Below are 17307 nucleotides of genomic sequence, written 5' to 3'. Positions count from 1 at the left end.
CTAAGGATCATATAGTCAACCCAACTATTTTGGAATTCAGATGTTGTTTATCCATTGAATTGTACTGAAATAGGCATAACAGAATAGAAGATACCTTTTTAAAGGTGCTATTTTTTTCTCTAAATAATACAACAAACACCATATTTATTATGCAATCATCTGTTTTCAGAGTGCCTAAAGGACAAAACTTTAAAAGAAAACATGTGAACTGAATCAATTACCACTTAAAATACTAAGCTTCTCGGGAAGGAATCATTCCAGCCTTTCTTGCATAAGAAAAACTGCCACCAGCTTCAATGACAGGACCAGCATCACCAATTGGCTTCAATTTATACTCTTTTCTGGTCGTATGATTAATCAACATACTCTCTCCTAGCTCAGAAGTCACCACATCACCCGTCTTACACTTCTCACAAATCCTCACTTCCAATTCAAGTGGATAAACATCGCCTGTCGCAACCGAATTCCTGAAGAAAATCCACGCATACGACTCTGCTGATGTCACCGCCACGCCCGCGGCTCCTAAAGCAACCGGGGCGTGCTCACGCTACAACCCGCACCCGAAGTTGTCGCTGCCTATGATGAGGGAGTACTTGGATGTGAATTCATACAGGTCGACGAAACAGGTTTAGTATGATGAAGGGAGTCCGCACAGCGCGTAGGACCTGAGTTTTTTGTATTCGTATGGGTTTGACGGGACTAAGGTTGGGTATTCCGCGGGGATGATTTGGTCACTGTCGATATTGTCCCCGACGATGTAGCAGAGGCCGTGAAATATGGTGCCGGTCATGGTGGTAGTTTCCAGTGTGGCGGAGGCAGCGAAACAACGGAGGGGTGCGACGGTGGTGTTTTTGGGAGTTGGGCCAAAATGAGAAATTAAAGGATTGAAAGGGTTATCGGAGAAAATTGAAGGGAGTTCGATGGAGGTGGTAATAAAGGAAGCACATGGTTGGCACGTACACAGTTTGAAGGTGGTGATGGAACTGGAAAGAGTTGATGAAGCCGCTATTGAAGAAAGCTTCGGAGATTGCTAATTTTTGCTGAGAGAGTGGAGTGTGTTAAAAATGTGGGCAGTACTGATTAGATATCGGGCCTTATTATTATGGATCAGAAAAGCAGGCGAGACGCCAGTTTAATGGACCAGTGCCGCCATTTTTACAGTCCACCTAACCCTACTCTCTCTAACCCTATATTTATTTCATATTCTCCTCTCTTTTTTGAGTATGTGTTAAGTAGTAGTAGGACATAAGATTATTTTATTACAAGAACTCATGTTTCAATAAACCAATATATGTAGCCAAATATTTCAATGTCTTATTTGAATAGCGTCGTGGAATACTTTTTTCCAAAACCAAATAACCACCCTAGCAATGGTAGTAGCATAACCAAACACCAGTATAGACATTGGGAGACACTAAATGCTTTTGGTCCATCGACGGGCAATAGTGTTGAAGTTGTATATGCAGTATTTTTTCTTTCTCCTTAAAAACAAAAAGGACCCAAACCGAATCATGAACATCCCTAGCTAGCAACATAATCAGTATATAATCTATGTATACCGTCTAAGAAAAGTAAACAGTGCATCCGACATAAAAAGAGCGCAGGACAAACATGTAATATGCTTAGGTCCGCCTCAACATCTCATTTAATTGCTTAAGCTATGGTTGAATTTTAGTGATTATAAACTCCATTTTTGTCTTTCATGTAGGCGAGGATTATAAATACTTAATTACTTGAGAAGTTTTTTAATTCTTACAAAAAATAATAAATTTCTCTTTTCCCGGCGTTTCACTTGTAGCAATTAGCAAAGATATCAAGTATTGAACCTTTTTCAATGATCCATAACATACTGAATTTAATACAGGGACAAACCATGCAGTTCTAAGACAAGAAAAGCCACTGCTATGATGTGAAATTTTGATGCAGATACTGTACAAGTTAGCAAGGTCAATTGATTTACAATTCCAACGTCATACATGACTCCATCATTACCACGCTAAAATCCCTGCTTATATTTACTCTATATTTGCAACTAAGATTTAAATGATGTTCAACCCAAAAGAAAATAAAGGTGACAGAGAACGATATAGAATATTAACAGAAACAAAAAGGAAATAAGAAGGCTCAAACATAAGTTAAGATTAAAGATGATACAATGACAACATATGCTATAAAGAAAAATATTGCTATCTGAAGGAAGAATTTTGGATTGTCCCTCGTGTTTGGAGATGTTACCGCCCTGCAACAGAGAATCAAAACAACTGATCAATTTTCTCCAAAGCTTGAGTTTAACTGACAGGAAGGCTATCCAATAATGCAACTAGTTCCACTTGGTGGTGCTGCTAGGAGATTTACCTAGCAATGCATTGAGAAAGCCTGTGAAAAGGCATGCTTTAGATGAAGACAATACCAGGCCCCGTTAGAACAACCATTATAAGATTATCATTCTGTAATTGCATAAACATGGTTAGAACAATATGCCTCGGAAACCAAATTACAGAGATGACAAAGGACTCAAGTTGGATCACTTGCATAAAAGAACTACTCAAAGCCAGAGGATCATAGATAATAAATCACACTTCTCATTAGATAATGTTTCAATCATTAGTAGAGTGCAAAAGTAATTATGCTATTAGCAGAAATGTAGACACTACATACATTGGTTATTGAATGCAATTTGGATCTCAGACATTATAATGGAAGAAAGCACCAGAAACTTGCAATATAACTGAAGTTCCAGAAGATCAGAATTAAGTCTAAAAAGAGGAGGTATACTTATAGGTCCACGAAACTTGATTTCATTGTGAAGGAAAAGGAAGAAAGTCCACATGACATAAGGTGACAAAGAAAACAAAATAAGAGATGATGCCAGGAACGAGCAATTTAGAGTCTTAGGGTTGTGTGGGGCAACAGAGTGAATCGGTGCAAGACAAAAGACACAAAATTTCCAACTTCGAACCTGGGATAAGCAGAAAAATCACCTTACAGGATCAACCAATAAACGATTTGTATCATGTAGGTCCGTCGATCATTGCTAGGCAAACTATGTAAGTTAATATCTACGGGGATAAAATTACATGACACAGAAACTCCTGAATCAAAATCTTCATGTTGTCAACTGCTCCTAGACCAAAATGATGGCATTTTATAGAAATTGAATGCAGAAGATTCAAGCATTATATTTGGAACATCAAACGTGTGTTCGTGGAAAGAAGAGATGGTTGGCATCTCCCCCAATAGGGACAGGAAGTCGGGAACCGCCTTCGGGCTTTACCTGTTGCCACACACATCCGCGATTAAGGCTACCACTTCGGTGGATCTTACCCCAACTTTATCAACCAAAAAATATTTTTTTGAAACATAGTGAACTATCTCGATGATTGTTCTTGCTCATCCCTAGTAAGATCCACTAATCATATCCTAGTCAAATTTCCCAACCCCTTTCAAACCATCTCAAGTAATGTTGCTCTACTCTTAAGAATCCAATGCCAACAGAACTTGACTTTTATTTGATATAATATGTCAACAGTTATTTTACTTGGCAGTTCCTCATATCAACTCTAGTTTCATCTAAACCTTGATTACTGGTCAAGGACGACCTTCGATGTAGTTCAAACCTTATTAATCATCAGATAGTCACTAATTTCCCTAGAAGATACAATTACTTTATAGTGTGTTTGACTGATTGTCACCTAAATATAATCACTATAGATAGTTAAAGTTAGTTTCAATTTCCTTGTAAGATTATTGAGGAACCATTCTCTAAGTTTCTGTAGGACCAAATTGTAATTTTGAAGGTCTTTATAAAAAGACCAGGTTCCTTTGTTAAGACAATTTGAGGAAGACAGGGAAGAAATTGTGTGAGACATACATAAGGCCAAATATGAGTTGAACCCTTGAAATTTAGTAACATGAAAGATCTAGCAAAGTATAGCAAAGTAAGGCTTTTGGGTCTCTTCAAAGTACAAGTTGCCATAGTGACAAACATCTTTCAAGTATTATTCTGATATAGGCATAAGAAAACATTCTAACATACCCTTTTAGGATAACTAATTCTTCTTCCCAAATCATAAAGCAACCACCATAACACAACCTACATTTTTTCTTTTTTCTTTTTCTCATAAAACATTACATCGCCATTGTCACAAAGCAATGCGGTCTCTAGCTCGGATAAAGGAGAACAATGCTAAGTTAACAGCAAACACAAAAATAATCTAATTATAATGAATTAGTATGACAAATCCCTGAGGATCATATAGTCAACCCAACTACTTTGGAATTCAGATGTTGTTTGTCCATTGAATTGTACGGAAATAGGCATAACAGAATAGAAGACACCTTTTTAAAGGTGCTATTTTTCTCTCTAAATAATACAACAAACACCATATTTATTATGCAATCATCTGTTTTCAGCAAGCCTAAAGTACAAAACTTTAAAAGAAAACATGTGAACTGAATCAATTACCACTTCAAATACTAAGCTTCTCGGGAAGGAATCATTCCAGCCTTTCTTGCATAAGCAAAAATGCCACCAGCTTGAATGACAGGACCAGCATCACCAATTGGCTTCAATTTATACTCTTTTCCGGTCGTATGATTAATCAACCTACTCTCTCCTAGCTCAACAATCACCACATCACCCGTCTTACACTCCTCACAAATCCTTACTTCAGATTCAAGCGAATAAACTTCGCCTGTCGCAACCGAATTCCAGAAGAAAATCCTAGCATACGACTCTGCCACCACCGCCGCCACGCCCGCAGCTCCTAAAGCAACCGGGGCGTGCTCACGCGACGAACCGCACCCGAAGTTGTCGCCGCCTATGATGAGGGAGTACTTGGATATGAATTCATTCGGGTCGACGAAACGGGTTTGGTATGATGAAGGGAGTCCGCACAGGGCATAGGACCCGAGTTTTTTGTACTCGGATGGGTTTGACGAGACTAGGGTTAGGTATTCCACGGGGATGATTTGGTCAGTGTCGATATTGTCCCCAACGATGTAGCATAGGCTGTGGAATATGGTGGCGGTCGTGGTGGTGGTTTCTAGTGTGGCGGAGGCGGCGGAACAACGAAGGGGTGCGATGGTGGTTTTTTTTGGAGTTTGGCCAAAATGAGAAATTAAAGGATTGAAAGGGTTATTGGAGAAAATTGAAGGGGGTTTGACGGAGGCGGTAATAAAGGAAGCGCGTGACTGGCACGTAAATAGTTTGAAGGTAGTGATGGAACTGGAAAGAGATATTGAAGCCTCCATTGAAGAAAGCTTCAGAGATTGCTAATTTTTGCTGAGAGAGTGGAGTGTGTTAAAAATGTGGGCAGTACTGATTAGATATTGGGCCTTATTATTATGGATCAGAAAAGTAGATGAGCCGCCAGTTTAATGGACCAGTATCGCCATTTTTAGAGTCCACCTAACCCTACTCTCTCTAACCCTATATTTATTTCATATTCTCCTCTCTTTTTTTAGTATGTGTTAAGTAGTAGTAGGAACTCATGTTTCAATAAACCAATATATGTAGCCAAATATTTCAATGTCTTGTTTGAATAGCATCGTGGAATACTTTTTTCCAAAACCAGATAACCACCCTAACAATGGTAGTAGCATAACCAAACACCAGTATAGACATTGGGATACACTAAATGCTTTTGGTCCATCGACGGGCAATAGTGTTGAAGTTGTATATGCAGTATTTTTTCTTTCTCCTTACAAACAAAAAGGACCCAAACCAAATCATGAACATCCCTAGCTAGCAACATAAACAGTATATAATCTATGTATACCATCTAAGAAAAGTGAACAGTGCATCCGACATAAAAGAGCGCAGGAACAAACATGTAATATGCCTAGGTTCACCTCAACATCTCATTTAATTGCTTAAGATATGGTTGAATTTTAGTGATTATAAACTCCATTTTTGTCTTTCATGTAGGCGAGGATTATAAATACTTAATTACTTGAGAATTGTGTTAATTCTTACAAAAAATAATTGATTTCTCTTTTCCTGGCGTTTTACTTGTAGCAATTAGCAAAGATATCAAGTATTGAACCTTCTTCAATGATCCATAACATACTGAATTTAATACAAGGACAAACCATGCAGTTCTAAGACAAGAAAAGCCGCTGCTATGATGTGAAATTTTGATGCAGATACTGTACAAGTTAGCAAGGTCAATTGATTTACGATTCCAACGTCATACATTACTCCATCATTGCCACGCTAAAATCTCTGCTTATATTTACTCTATATTTGCAACTAAGATTTAAATGATGGTCAACCCAAAAGAAAATAAAGGTGACAAAGAACGATATTGAATATTGTCACGACCCAAAATCCACTAAGAGTCGTGATGGCGCCGGACACTACTGTCAGGCAAGCCAACCAAATTACTTAATCAAAATCTCATTTTAGTACTATTGAAATCTAGGATTTTCCTTCAAATTTAGCAATTTTAAAGAATATAGTCTCAAGTCAAATTAAATGATAAGCAGTTAATATAAAGTACTTCAAACCATCCCAGTGTGACGACCCAAAGGGTCATCACTTGTTTCCTTACCCTTTCTGTGCCTTTGAGGCCTTGAAAACCTCATTTAGAATTGCCTCGATTTGCGTGCACAGTCCGAGCGTGTAGCTGGAAAACTTAAATATGAATTCTGTGAGAAAAATGTTAAATCTTGATGTTAAATGGATTAAGTTTGACTTCGGTCAATATTTTGGGAAAACGGACCCGGACTCGTGATTTGACGGTCCTGGAGGGTCCGTAGGAAAATATGAGACTTGGGTGTATGCCCGGAATCCAATTCCGAGGTCCCAAGCCCGAGAAATAAATTTTTATGTGAAATTATTTTCTGAAAATAATTAAGGAAATTGGAAATGAAATTTGATTAAAAGACTATAGTATCGGGCCCGTATTTTGGTTCCGACTCCCGGTACAAGCCTTATATATGGTTTAAGAGCTTTCTGTAAAGTTTGGTTGAAATCGGATGCCATTTGACGTGTTTTAGACTTAAAACTCTAAAATTGATGTTTTGTGAAAACTTGGGAGGAAATCAGGGGTCTTGAGGCCTAGTTTGATGTTTATGATGTTGTTTTGGTGATTTAATATCACGGATAAGTTCGTGGGATATTTTTGAGGTTTTTTGTATGTTTGGTTTGGAGCCTCGAGGGCTCGGGTAAATTTTGAGTAGGTTTCGGGAGGTCTTAGACTTAAAATACCAGGTGTTGCAAGTTCAGGAGAATTTTGAGTAGGTTCCGCGATGCGTGATGCGCAAATGCGGTCGCCTTAGTGCGGTCCGCGGTCGTCCATACGCGGTCCGCGTAGCTAACTTCAGAGAGCCAGCACTCTCCAGGTCTACCAGCGCGGCCGCATTCCCTTTTTGTGCGGTCCACGCTGGAGGATTCAGAGAGTTGTATTTTGTTCAGTTCTTCAGCGTGTCCACGGTCCATTTTTGCGCAGTCCGCACTGGGACTTCAGGGGGGGGGGGTATATAAAGACGGGAATTTCAGCTATTTTTCACTTTTTCAAAAATCCAAAACATAAGAGGCGATTTTGCAAACAATTCTTCTTCTTCAAAATGATTGGTAAGTGATTTCTAACTCATTTTCTTCACTCCTTAACATTTTTTTAACTTAATTTCAACTTCAACACAAAGATTTTAATGGAGAAATTTGGAAATTTTGGGTAGAACCTAGGTTTTCAAAATTTGGAGGTTTTGGACCTCAATTTGAGGTCCGATTCCAAAATAAATTATATATTTGAGTTCATGGGGGAATGGATAATTAGGTTTTGATTCAAACCTCGGGTTTTGACCATGTGGGGCTGGGGCATTTCTGACCTTTTGGGGAAAAATGATGAAAAAGCTATAATTAGACATTGGGTTTGATTTGTTTAGCACATATTGATACTACGAAGTCATTATTGTATAGATTTGATTGAGTTGGAGTCGAATTCGAGAGGGAAAGCTGTTGTTGAGGATTGAATTGACTGTGGAAGTTTGAGGTAAGTGTTTGGTTTAACCTTAGCTTGAGGGAATAAGAGTTGAGTCTTATTTGCTATTTGCTAACTGATCGAGTACGATGTATAGGCATGGTGATGAGTATCTATACATTGGTATCCAGCATGACCGTAAGTCTTAAATTGATAATCGTGTATCCTTAATTGATCCTAGGGAAGTTGTGATTGAATATTGGTATTAGTGGTGCCAAGTAGAAGTTAAATAATATTGGTTATAGCTGATTCTCCCTTGCCGAGATGTTTGACTTGTTGTTATTGTTTTCCCCTTGCCGGTAAGTGTTATAAAAATGTGTTTAAATAGTAAAATATAAATAGAAAAAAGGTTTAAATTTTGAAAACGATGAATGTGGATTATATTAGTTTTTTAAATTTGCAATGATTTTTTTACCTTTCACCAAAAAGAGTGAAATATTTGTAAATGTAAGTAATGATGACTTTATTGATCATCTTCAAATTTTGAAAATTCGTCGACGACAATTGTAAATAAAAGATCTATATTTATAATATTAGTAATATTTTGAAAGTTTTATGCTTTGTGCAAAGTTATCATAGTTATTATATTCTTTTTTCGAGCGATTTACCTATATAAATCGAAACGAAGAATAATCCGAACATAAGCCTAAAATGGATTAAATTGACCAATATTTATCCTATTTCGATCGTAAAAATAGTAATTCTATGCTCAAAGTAGTGTGGTATCCGAAAACTTCAAGTCCTGGATCCACCTCTGCACGTAAGTGACTAGTTAATTTCTGAACAAATTAGGCTAATGAATATTGGAAAAAGAATTAGGCAATAAATCATATTGGGAATGCAGCCGTTAATTATTATGCCTACTTAGCCTCGGTTATTTTTTCTAGTTACCAAACTAGCTCGGTTATTTGGCGCAATTTTTTAGATCACCCGCTTTACTATTTCCGGACGCGCCAATAACAGATTTCTCTACCTTTTTATCGTCAACGAATTTCCCCCAATTCCAATCCCTACTATTCTTCCCCTCAAATCGACCTCGATTTTTCTTCTCGACCTTCAAATCAAGTTTTGATTTGTCTAATTCGTTCTCTCCTCTATCAATCTATACTTTTTTCGGCTATAGCCGTTTTGAAAACCAAATTTCGATTTTAGGGTTTCGGATCTCCTCTATTTTCTATAGATCTGTTCAATTCCGAGTTCTTTTTGTAAAATTAATCGTTATTATATCTTAATTTTGTTTTTTCTCCCTTGATTTCTCTTGTTTTTTGAAAGAAAAATAGGGTTGATCTTCTCCCGATATAAATAATTTGCGGATTTGGGATTTCTTGTCCAGTTTTAAATTCTTTGAACCAATTTTTGGTTGATTTAATTAATTTATTTTTTTGATTGAAGAGTTGTATCTGAATTTGGGGATTTAGAGTTAGGGTTTTCATAAAAAATTGCAATTCATACTTTTACCTCTCAATTTTCCAAAAAAAAAAAGAAGAAAGAATTCTTTTTAAATAATTCTACCCGTATTTATATTGCTGTCCTCAAATTGAAAGATTGACTATCTCAGTTTTGACGAAGACCGGCTTCCCGTTCAAGGTACCCGAACCGTCCATCTTCCCCTATTTATTTTGCAGTCGTTAAGGTGCAAAAGTAAATTTGTTACTACATGTAATTAGACAAACTTATGGTTCTCTTTTCCAGCTTTTCGTTCTTTAGGGCCATACTATGATAAAACTAATTTAAGGGGCGTCAATGTTTCGTCCCCTGCCACGTGTCACTAATTGGAGATTTGGTTTGCCATTATTCTGTGCAGCCTTCTTTGCTCGAAAACAGAATGAGCTGTTCTATATGTTATCGCGCTTATCAGTGTGACAGTGTCTAGTCTTGTCTGTATTTGCTACTTGCTCAAACATTTATGTATGTGTTTCCTGTAAGCTGTTGTCTTGTCTGGTAATTTCTGGTCATTAAAGAAAAATTGGTGTTTGTATTCTTTTCCGGGTCAGTATCTTTTAGTGCTTGTAACCTTTCATAGTTAGATGGGTGCTCCGACTATGCTGGACTTACATTTATTAAACGGTGTAACTTATGAGATTGGATTATTTTTATCATGAATGGCTTAGCCTGACATAGCTCAGTTCTTTATTTTTGACAAAGTTGTGACTGTATATCCAAATGCTCTGAGCCTCTGACTAACAACATCATGTCGGTTTTTCTGTTTATTGAGAGTTGATGTGGTGTTTACCTTAGTGTCTTTCTTTTCAGCTAGATAATACAACTATATATTTAATTAGAATGCCTTCCTGTGCTGTATAGAACTGGGTTGGAGTGCTCATTGTTCAGGTTTTCTGTGTTGAATCTAGTGGTGTTCTAGTGCAATTCTGTGGTCTCTGAAGTATAGTTATTATCCCTTTATTTTCTTGAAGTTATTTTGTGGATGTCTTTTGTGATTATGAAATCATATGTATTGTTACATATTTTTAAACACATGGAACTTGAAGGAATTTCCCCTCTCTGCTAATCTTTGACCTTATCTCATATTTTTTAGTTCCTTGTGTAGCTAATTATGGTGCAAAAAAGGTCGTATGGTGAAGAGGAGTTGTATGAGGTTTCATCTAAGCAACCAAGACATGAACCTAGCTGTCAGATAGTTTCCGTTTTGGAACTTTCTCGTGAATCAGTGGCTGTGAAGGCTTATGCTTCAGGTAACAAGAGATTATTTTGTTAGTTTGAGATATTCTTTGCACTGCTTTTGCTGCTTTGTGTACCATATTTTAAAATTCTCAGTCACTGGTGGAGTGCAGCACCCTGCAAGACTTGCCAAGTATTTTTTGAGGTTGGAGCAGTTTTCTCCACACCTCTCTTTACAGGCTTGCTCCTTTTAGGAGCAGATTTGGGATGTTAAGTGAATCTTTTAGCTCCATACTCTTTATAGTGTGGGTTCCGATGGATTGATCTGTATCTCTATATCTTCAGTAGGTGGTGATGAGGAAAACTCTTCAAGTATCAACCCTGATGCTGACAACGAACTTGATAGTCACAATGTGGCTGAAGCTCTTTTTTCTTCTGGGAAAGAAACTGATATGTGCATTTATGGCTCTGCTTCTAACTCTTCCTGGCCCACCAGTTGCACCAGTGAGGAAGACATCAGGCCTGAGGCGCCTTTTCACATATTGATGTCTCCTGAATATTACTATTTTGATCATCCGTTCAGGGGCGCTGCTCATCACGGGGAGATGTATTCTTCTCTATTGAGTGATCCTCCTCAAAAGATGGTCCCTATTGGACCTGATTTTCAAGCAGAATTACCCGAATGGGGTGCATTTGTTAATCAGGATAAACCGTACATGGAGGGCATGCGCGAAACTATGTGTCCTTCATCGCAAGCTGATGAAAATAAACTTGCTGGTACGAGTATCATTCCAATGCCTGCAATGGAGCTATGTGCAGATAATGGGGAGAATATTGTGGAGAGAGGAGGCGAATGTTCATGTGAAGATATAGGTTCCATAAGATGTGTTCGGCTGCACATCATGGAAGCAAGGGAAAAACTAAAGCTAGACCTTGGCGAGGAGACATTTTTTAGGTTGGGTTTTTGTGACATGGGAGAGGTAGTGGCAGAAAAATGGAGTGAAGAGGAAGAGGAATTATTTCATGAGGTTGTATTGTCGAATCCTGCATCTGTAGGCAAGAATTTCTGGAACCATCTTGCTATTGAGTTTCCTTCACGAAGCAGAGAGGAACTTGTTAGCTATTATTTTAATGCTTTTATTTTGCGAAAACGTGCTGAGCAGAACAGATTAGATCCGCTGCACATAGACAGTGATAACGATGAGTGGCTGGAGATTGTTGGTGATGCTGCTCAGGAAGCTAATATGACGGATGAAGATGAGGAGTCTGTGGTTGAATCCCCAGCATATCATAATGATCTCATTGGCAATGGGATCCATGAGGAGCTCGATAAACATGATGAGGATGGTGGTGATGCCACCTGGGAAGATTATAAGGCTTTAAATTTTGGTAGCAGGAAGGTCTTCACTGATGTGCCGGAATCGTGTCCCGGTGAGCTGTTTGATAGTAACAGCAGTTATAAACTTAGTTTGCAGCCTCAAGACCAAGGCCTATCAAATAAAGTGGTTAAGCAAGAAGTCCAAGATGGCTCCTGTACCACTGTTGCAGCCGGGGTTACTTCAGAATCATCACTAGGGCAGACCAACAATGGTAAACGTTGGGCAAATGATATTACTGGTATGGGCAGTGGCATTGAGCATGATCGTGTGTTGGGGCCATGTGGTGGCAAAGAATGGGATGTTGGGTACTTGAGCTGTGCCAGAAATGAAGTTGATTTGTTACCAACCCGCACTATGATTGAAGAAGTCTTTGGGGATGGAGCCTGGATATACAAGAGTCGAGATGGTTAAGGGTTAAGCTATGTTTTGACATTTACATTCATGCTGTAGACAGGCTGGTTTTGTGTGGTTGAATCAATCTGGTGATGCTTCATTTGCAGGTTCCAGTTTTCCTTGTATATTCATAATAATGCTGGTGGAAGATAGTTTTTACTCTTTGCAAGAAATGACATTGCAAGGGTGTTACAGGAGCTGATGGATGCTTAGCTTTTGGAACTGTACAGTAGCCATTATTTGCTTTACTTAACTCCAGTTTCCTGGGAAGCTGTTTTGACTGACCGCAGGTTCTTAGAATTTATTTGTAAAGTTAAACTATGGCCAATTGAGCCATATTTCCAAAAAAAAGGGATGAAGATCCTTGTAAAAATTCTGACATACGTAAGTTTAGTTGTTTTGTACAGTCGCTGATTTCCTCTCTTTTTATGTTCCCTTGTCAGCCTTTGTCTATTTCTCAGCTCTATAAAGGGAAGACCTTTGATATGGGTTATAAGAAATTACCAACTTTAAACATAGCTTCACTGGATAATCTTGTTTCGTGAAGGTATTCGTACCAGAAGTTTTAATGATATAAGCTCTTAGCCTTTTAAAGCTCTGACTGATTAACAACATGCTGTTTTTGCTTCTGGTCGAGTAATAATAGGCTGTTTGGCCAAGTTTTTTCTTGGCCAAAAGTTTTTTTTTTTTTTTTTTTTTTTTTGTTTTTGTTTTGTCAAAAGCACTTTTAGCTAAAAATTGAAGTGTTTGACCAAGTTTTTGGAAGGAAAAAAAATGCTTTTGAGGAGAAGCAGAAAAAAATAGCTTTTCTTCAAAAACACTTTTGAGAAAATACACTTAGAAGCAGTTTTTTAAAGCTTGGCCAAACACTAATTGCTGCTCAGAAGTGTTTTTCAACTTATTAGCCAAACATAAACTGCTTCTTGCCAAAAGTACTTTTGAGAAAAGCACTTTTGAAAAAAAATACTTTTCAAAATAAATTGATTTTTGCAGCTTGACCAAACGGGCTATAAGACCCATCAAAATGCATTCTTTCATGGAAGGATGGTTTTTAACCTCTACACCTTGTGGCATGTGCCTACCAAGCTTTCGAGTGTATCATTAGACTTTTAGAAGAGTTGGTTGTGTTGAGAGTGAAGTATAAACTGCTTGATTGGCTTGACGGCATTAAATACTGAGAGTCTCTATTGAAAAGAAGAAAAGAGCATGTCATGTAATAAATCATCTATTAGTAATTTTTGTCTCTGGTTAGAATTTGAACCTTTCTCTTCAAAAAGTTCCACGCCGTTTCATTGACCACTTGGGCCATACCATATAGTAGAAGCTTTTATTATGGGAATATGGATTTACTCTTATCTATACTTTTAAAAAAAAAATTCAATAATATGTATAGGAGTAGTATATTATAATATGAGTAACAGACACTTGCACCTGTTATGATGATGCACATACACTCAGATGCAACTGTGGGCTATCACGCTCAATGTCAACATGTACATCGGCAGCCCTTAGATGCAGCCGCCGGGTAAAAATAGCACGGTATAGTCAATTTTCGGACTGATCATTCAAAAATAGTCAGCGTTTATCAAGTCAATGAAAAATATCCACTATTTTGCTGCAATAGAGACCGGTTCAGCATAATATACTGGAGTTCTGTGCACCTGTGTATGAACTCCAGCATATTATGCTGGACCGGTATACTTTGCTGGCTCCAGTATAATATACTGGAGACTGGAGCACCGATGCTCTAAACTCCAGTATATTATGCTAGACCGGTATACTTGTTGGAACTTCATCATATTATGCTGGAGTTCCAACATACTTATTCTGGAACCCCAGTATAATATGCTGAAGTTCAAGTATACTTATGCTGGAAAGGGGAAGTAGCAAGTAGTCACGGGTGCTCTTTACTTGGTTATATATAAGAGAAAAAATCTTCAATAATGTATCAAGTCAAAGAAGTAGTGGAAGAGTGCTCTACCCTAACCAATTTTAGTTTTGCATGATCCATCCAAAGGAACAGGTAAAGGAAAGGTCCCACGTAATAACTTCAGTTGTTTTTTTTTTTTAAAAATAAAATAAAATAAATTCATTGACCTTTTTATATGAGTATTTCCTAAGCATTGCTGGTGAGAACTTGCTATGAACACATGAGCCATTATTAGCTGTATAAAGCAACACATGCACCTTTATGATTATTAGCCTTTTATACCCACAAAAAACGAGAAAAGGACTTAAAAAAAATATGAGTGGTGGATTTCTAGTAGCTCCATGTTTCTTTATATATCTACTCTACTTGTGTACTTCTTTCCCGAGGAGAAATTAAAAAATAGCCAGATTTATAACTGGTCGTTCAAAAATAGCACAATTTCAAAAGTAATCGAAATTTAGTCATTTTTCATGTAAAGATAAATTTGAGCGAAAACATTGTTCAAAACCCGGAAAATATGCCAGTATATTATACTGGAGTTCCCGGATAAGTATGCTAGAACTCCAGCATAATATGATGGAGTTCCAACATAAGTATACTAGAACTCCAACATAATATACTGGAGTTCCAGCAAGTATAATTGTCCAGTATAATATACTGGAGTCAGCAAAGTATACCGGTCCAACATAATATGATGGAGTTCATACACAGGTGCACCGAACTCCAGTATATTATGTTGGACCGATCTCTGTTGCAGCAAAATAGTAGCTATTTTTTATTTACTTCGTAAACGCTGACTATTTTTGAATGACCAATCCGAAAACTGGCTATACCGTGCTATTTTTACTCTTGTCCCGTTGTTAAAAAAAGAGAGGCAAAAGCAGCCCACAGTTAAAAAGGTGCAAATTTCCTCGCGACCTATTATTAGGAAAAAAAGATTTTTTTTGTAAAAGTAGATCGTATGTTTATATATATGCGGCTTATAGTTAAATAAAATTCTGCAATTTCCTCTTCCCCTTTCCGTTGTTTTCCATTTCTCTGTAAACATATATGCGTATACGAGACATACAGCGGCGAGGTAGGATTTTCGCTAATGGGATTAAAAAAAAAAAGTTAAAAAAGATTATAGTTAGTGGGAATTGAACTTATGACCTTATAAAAATTTTGAATCCCCTTGACCACTAAGATATGCTTTTGAGCCATATCAAGGGATTCAAAGCTTAATATATAGATGTAAAAAACAGATTTTGCCTTATATATACAGTGTAATTTTTTGACAAAGGGGGTTACCCCTTCTGCCCCTCTAAATTCGCCACTGGAGACATATTTGCGATTTCTTATCAGCGCAAGTATTAATATTTTGCCATCAAGAAGCAAATTATAAAAAATCAAAATCACCTAATATTTTTTGTTTCTACTGAAATTTGAACCATGGTTTTTACTTAGCTCAGATCACTAAGCCACGCTCTTTCATGATTTTGCTACTATATGGGGGGAGGGGGTGACGCAGGGGTGGATGTAGGTATCTACGAGTTCAATTGAACCAATAACTTTCGACGCGAGGAGTAAATTTGTGTATAAATATTTACTAAAATTGCAACAAATTAAATAGTAGATATGAACCCATAACTTTAAAAATATAATAAGATCAATAATATTAAGAATCTTAAATATTAAACTCATAGAGTTTAAATCCTGGACTTGCCGGGAGAGGGGGAAGAGGTGTAACTGCTGAAATAACATGTTATCTAACTTTTCTCAACTTAGAGATACAGTTAAGCATGAACTCTCGAGAGCCTAACCACCAAAGAAATACTACACTAGCTAATTGTTAATATCTTTTATATTAATTTGTTAAAGGATTGACGTGCTTATCATTAATGAACTTTACTTATAATCCAATTCTTTATTAATCATGGACTGGTGTCACCTAGCTATAACCAGATCTCATATTCACATAATATAGTGGACCAATTAAGCTAAAGATTAGCTTTACTTTACTGGTATTAGTGAGTCAGTCTTTAGTTATATATATATCACATTAAATTTGTTTTTTGCTTGCGAGGAAGTGAAGCTCTTGCTTTGACTTGAGGTAAAAGGGATGTGTCACGAGATGGACAATTTTTTATTTTTTATTTATAAATTATGATGCTCGAATCAGTTTGAACACACGTAAACGTGATCATTATTTGTCCGATAATTATTATTTTCTATCTGCACAAATATCACGTAGCTCTATTCACCAAATTTTACATAAATGGGGAAGAAAATCTAATATTGTTTGTCTCTACTGGTATTTAAAAAAAATATTTACGTAATCTATTTCTTCTTGGGAAAAAGAAAGAATTAATTACAGTACCCAATTAGGAAATTCCAAAAGAGTTAATTGTCTTACATGTTGGCCTTTTATTTTATTTCATAACTTTAAATATGTGATATCAGAAACAATCTCTCTACTTTTATAAGGTAGAAGTAAGATCTGCGTATACACTATCTTTCTCAAACCCCATTTATTGAATTACATTGGATTTATTATTATTGTTGTTGTAACTTTAAATAAGTAATATGAATACTGGTTATGTTGCCAAAGAATCCCTATGAGTAGTATAAATAATCCACTGAAATTTTGTAAAATTGAGCTAATTCAAGTCCTACCGTAAATTACGTTAAGAAAATTAAACCTAATGACAAAATCTATGAAACTATGAATTCACTGTAATTTTGGATTTATACTCTATGACAAAAAAGGGGAATTAGTTGCTGAAATATACAGCCTCGACAATATTGTAACAAAGAGTGAAAGAGAAGACAGAAGAAGAGAAATATACAAGAGTTGTTAAAGCTTTAGATATAGGGAATTTTGGATTTTAGTTCCTAGTCTTTGTAGCCAGAGGAAATTATTTTTCTCCAGTATTAATAGTAATTCTAAAAATTCACCCGTTTTCCCTTCCCCAAATGTAGTGGGACACAAAGACGGAGCCAAATTTAAAGTTTATGAATT

At 36.8% G+C, this 17307-nt stretch overlaps 2 protein-coding genes and 2 pseudogenes across 3 annotated transcripts; 2 read left to right on the top strand and 2 right to left on the bottom strand.

Annotated features, from left to right (window-relative positions):
• Positions 1–230: 230 nt before the first annotated feature.
• LOC107827503 (3-isopropylmalate dehydratase small subunit 1-like) lies at positions 231–1153 on the bottom strand (annotated as a pseudogene).
• Positions 1154–3198: 2045 nt separating this feature from the next.
• On the top strand, positions 3199–3335 carry LOC142182428 (U6atac minor spliceosomal RNA; annotated as a pseudogene).
• Positions 3336–4476: 1141 nt separating this feature from the next.
• On the bottom strand, positions 4477–5253 carry LOC107827504 (3-isopropylmalate dehydratase small subunit 1-like). The gene has a single exon (XM_016654649.1). The coding sequence runs from the start codon at positions 5251–5253 to the stop codon at positions 4477–4479; it is 777 nt and encodes a 258-aa protein (XP_016510135.1).
• Positions 5254–8924: 3671 nt separating this feature from the next.
• Positions 8925–12782, top strand: LOC107827505 (uncharacterized). 2 transcript variants are annotated; one of them, XM_016654650.2, is made up of 3 exons: positions 8925–9572; positions 10534–10678; positions 10953–12782. In XM_016654650.2, the coding sequence occupies exons 2-3, from the start codon at positions 10540–10542 to the stop codon at positions 12392–12394; spliced, it is 1581 nt and encodes a 526-aa protein (XP_016510136.2). In that variant the 5' UTR covers positions 8925–9572; positions 10534–10539; the 3' UTR covers positions 12395–12782. The 2 variants fall into 2 exon arrangements, with proteins under 2 accessions (XP_016510136.2, XP_075112784.1); XM_075256683.1 differs by having other exon boundaries at positions 10950–12782.
• Positions 12783–17307: the final 4525 nt, after the last annotated feature.

The sequence above is a fragment of the Nicotiana tabacum genome, chromosome 6 (assembly GCF_000715075.1).
Source record: "Nicotiana tabacum cultivar K326 chromosome 6, ASM71507v2, whole genome shotgun sequence".
Taxonomy (NCBI): domain Eukaryota; kingdom Viridiplantae; phylum Streptophyta; class Magnoliopsida; order Solanales; family Solanaceae; genus Nicotiana; species Nicotiana tabacum.
The sequence above is the reverse complement of the archived record's forward strand: the minus strand, read 5'-3'. Positions and strand labels throughout refer to the sequence as shown.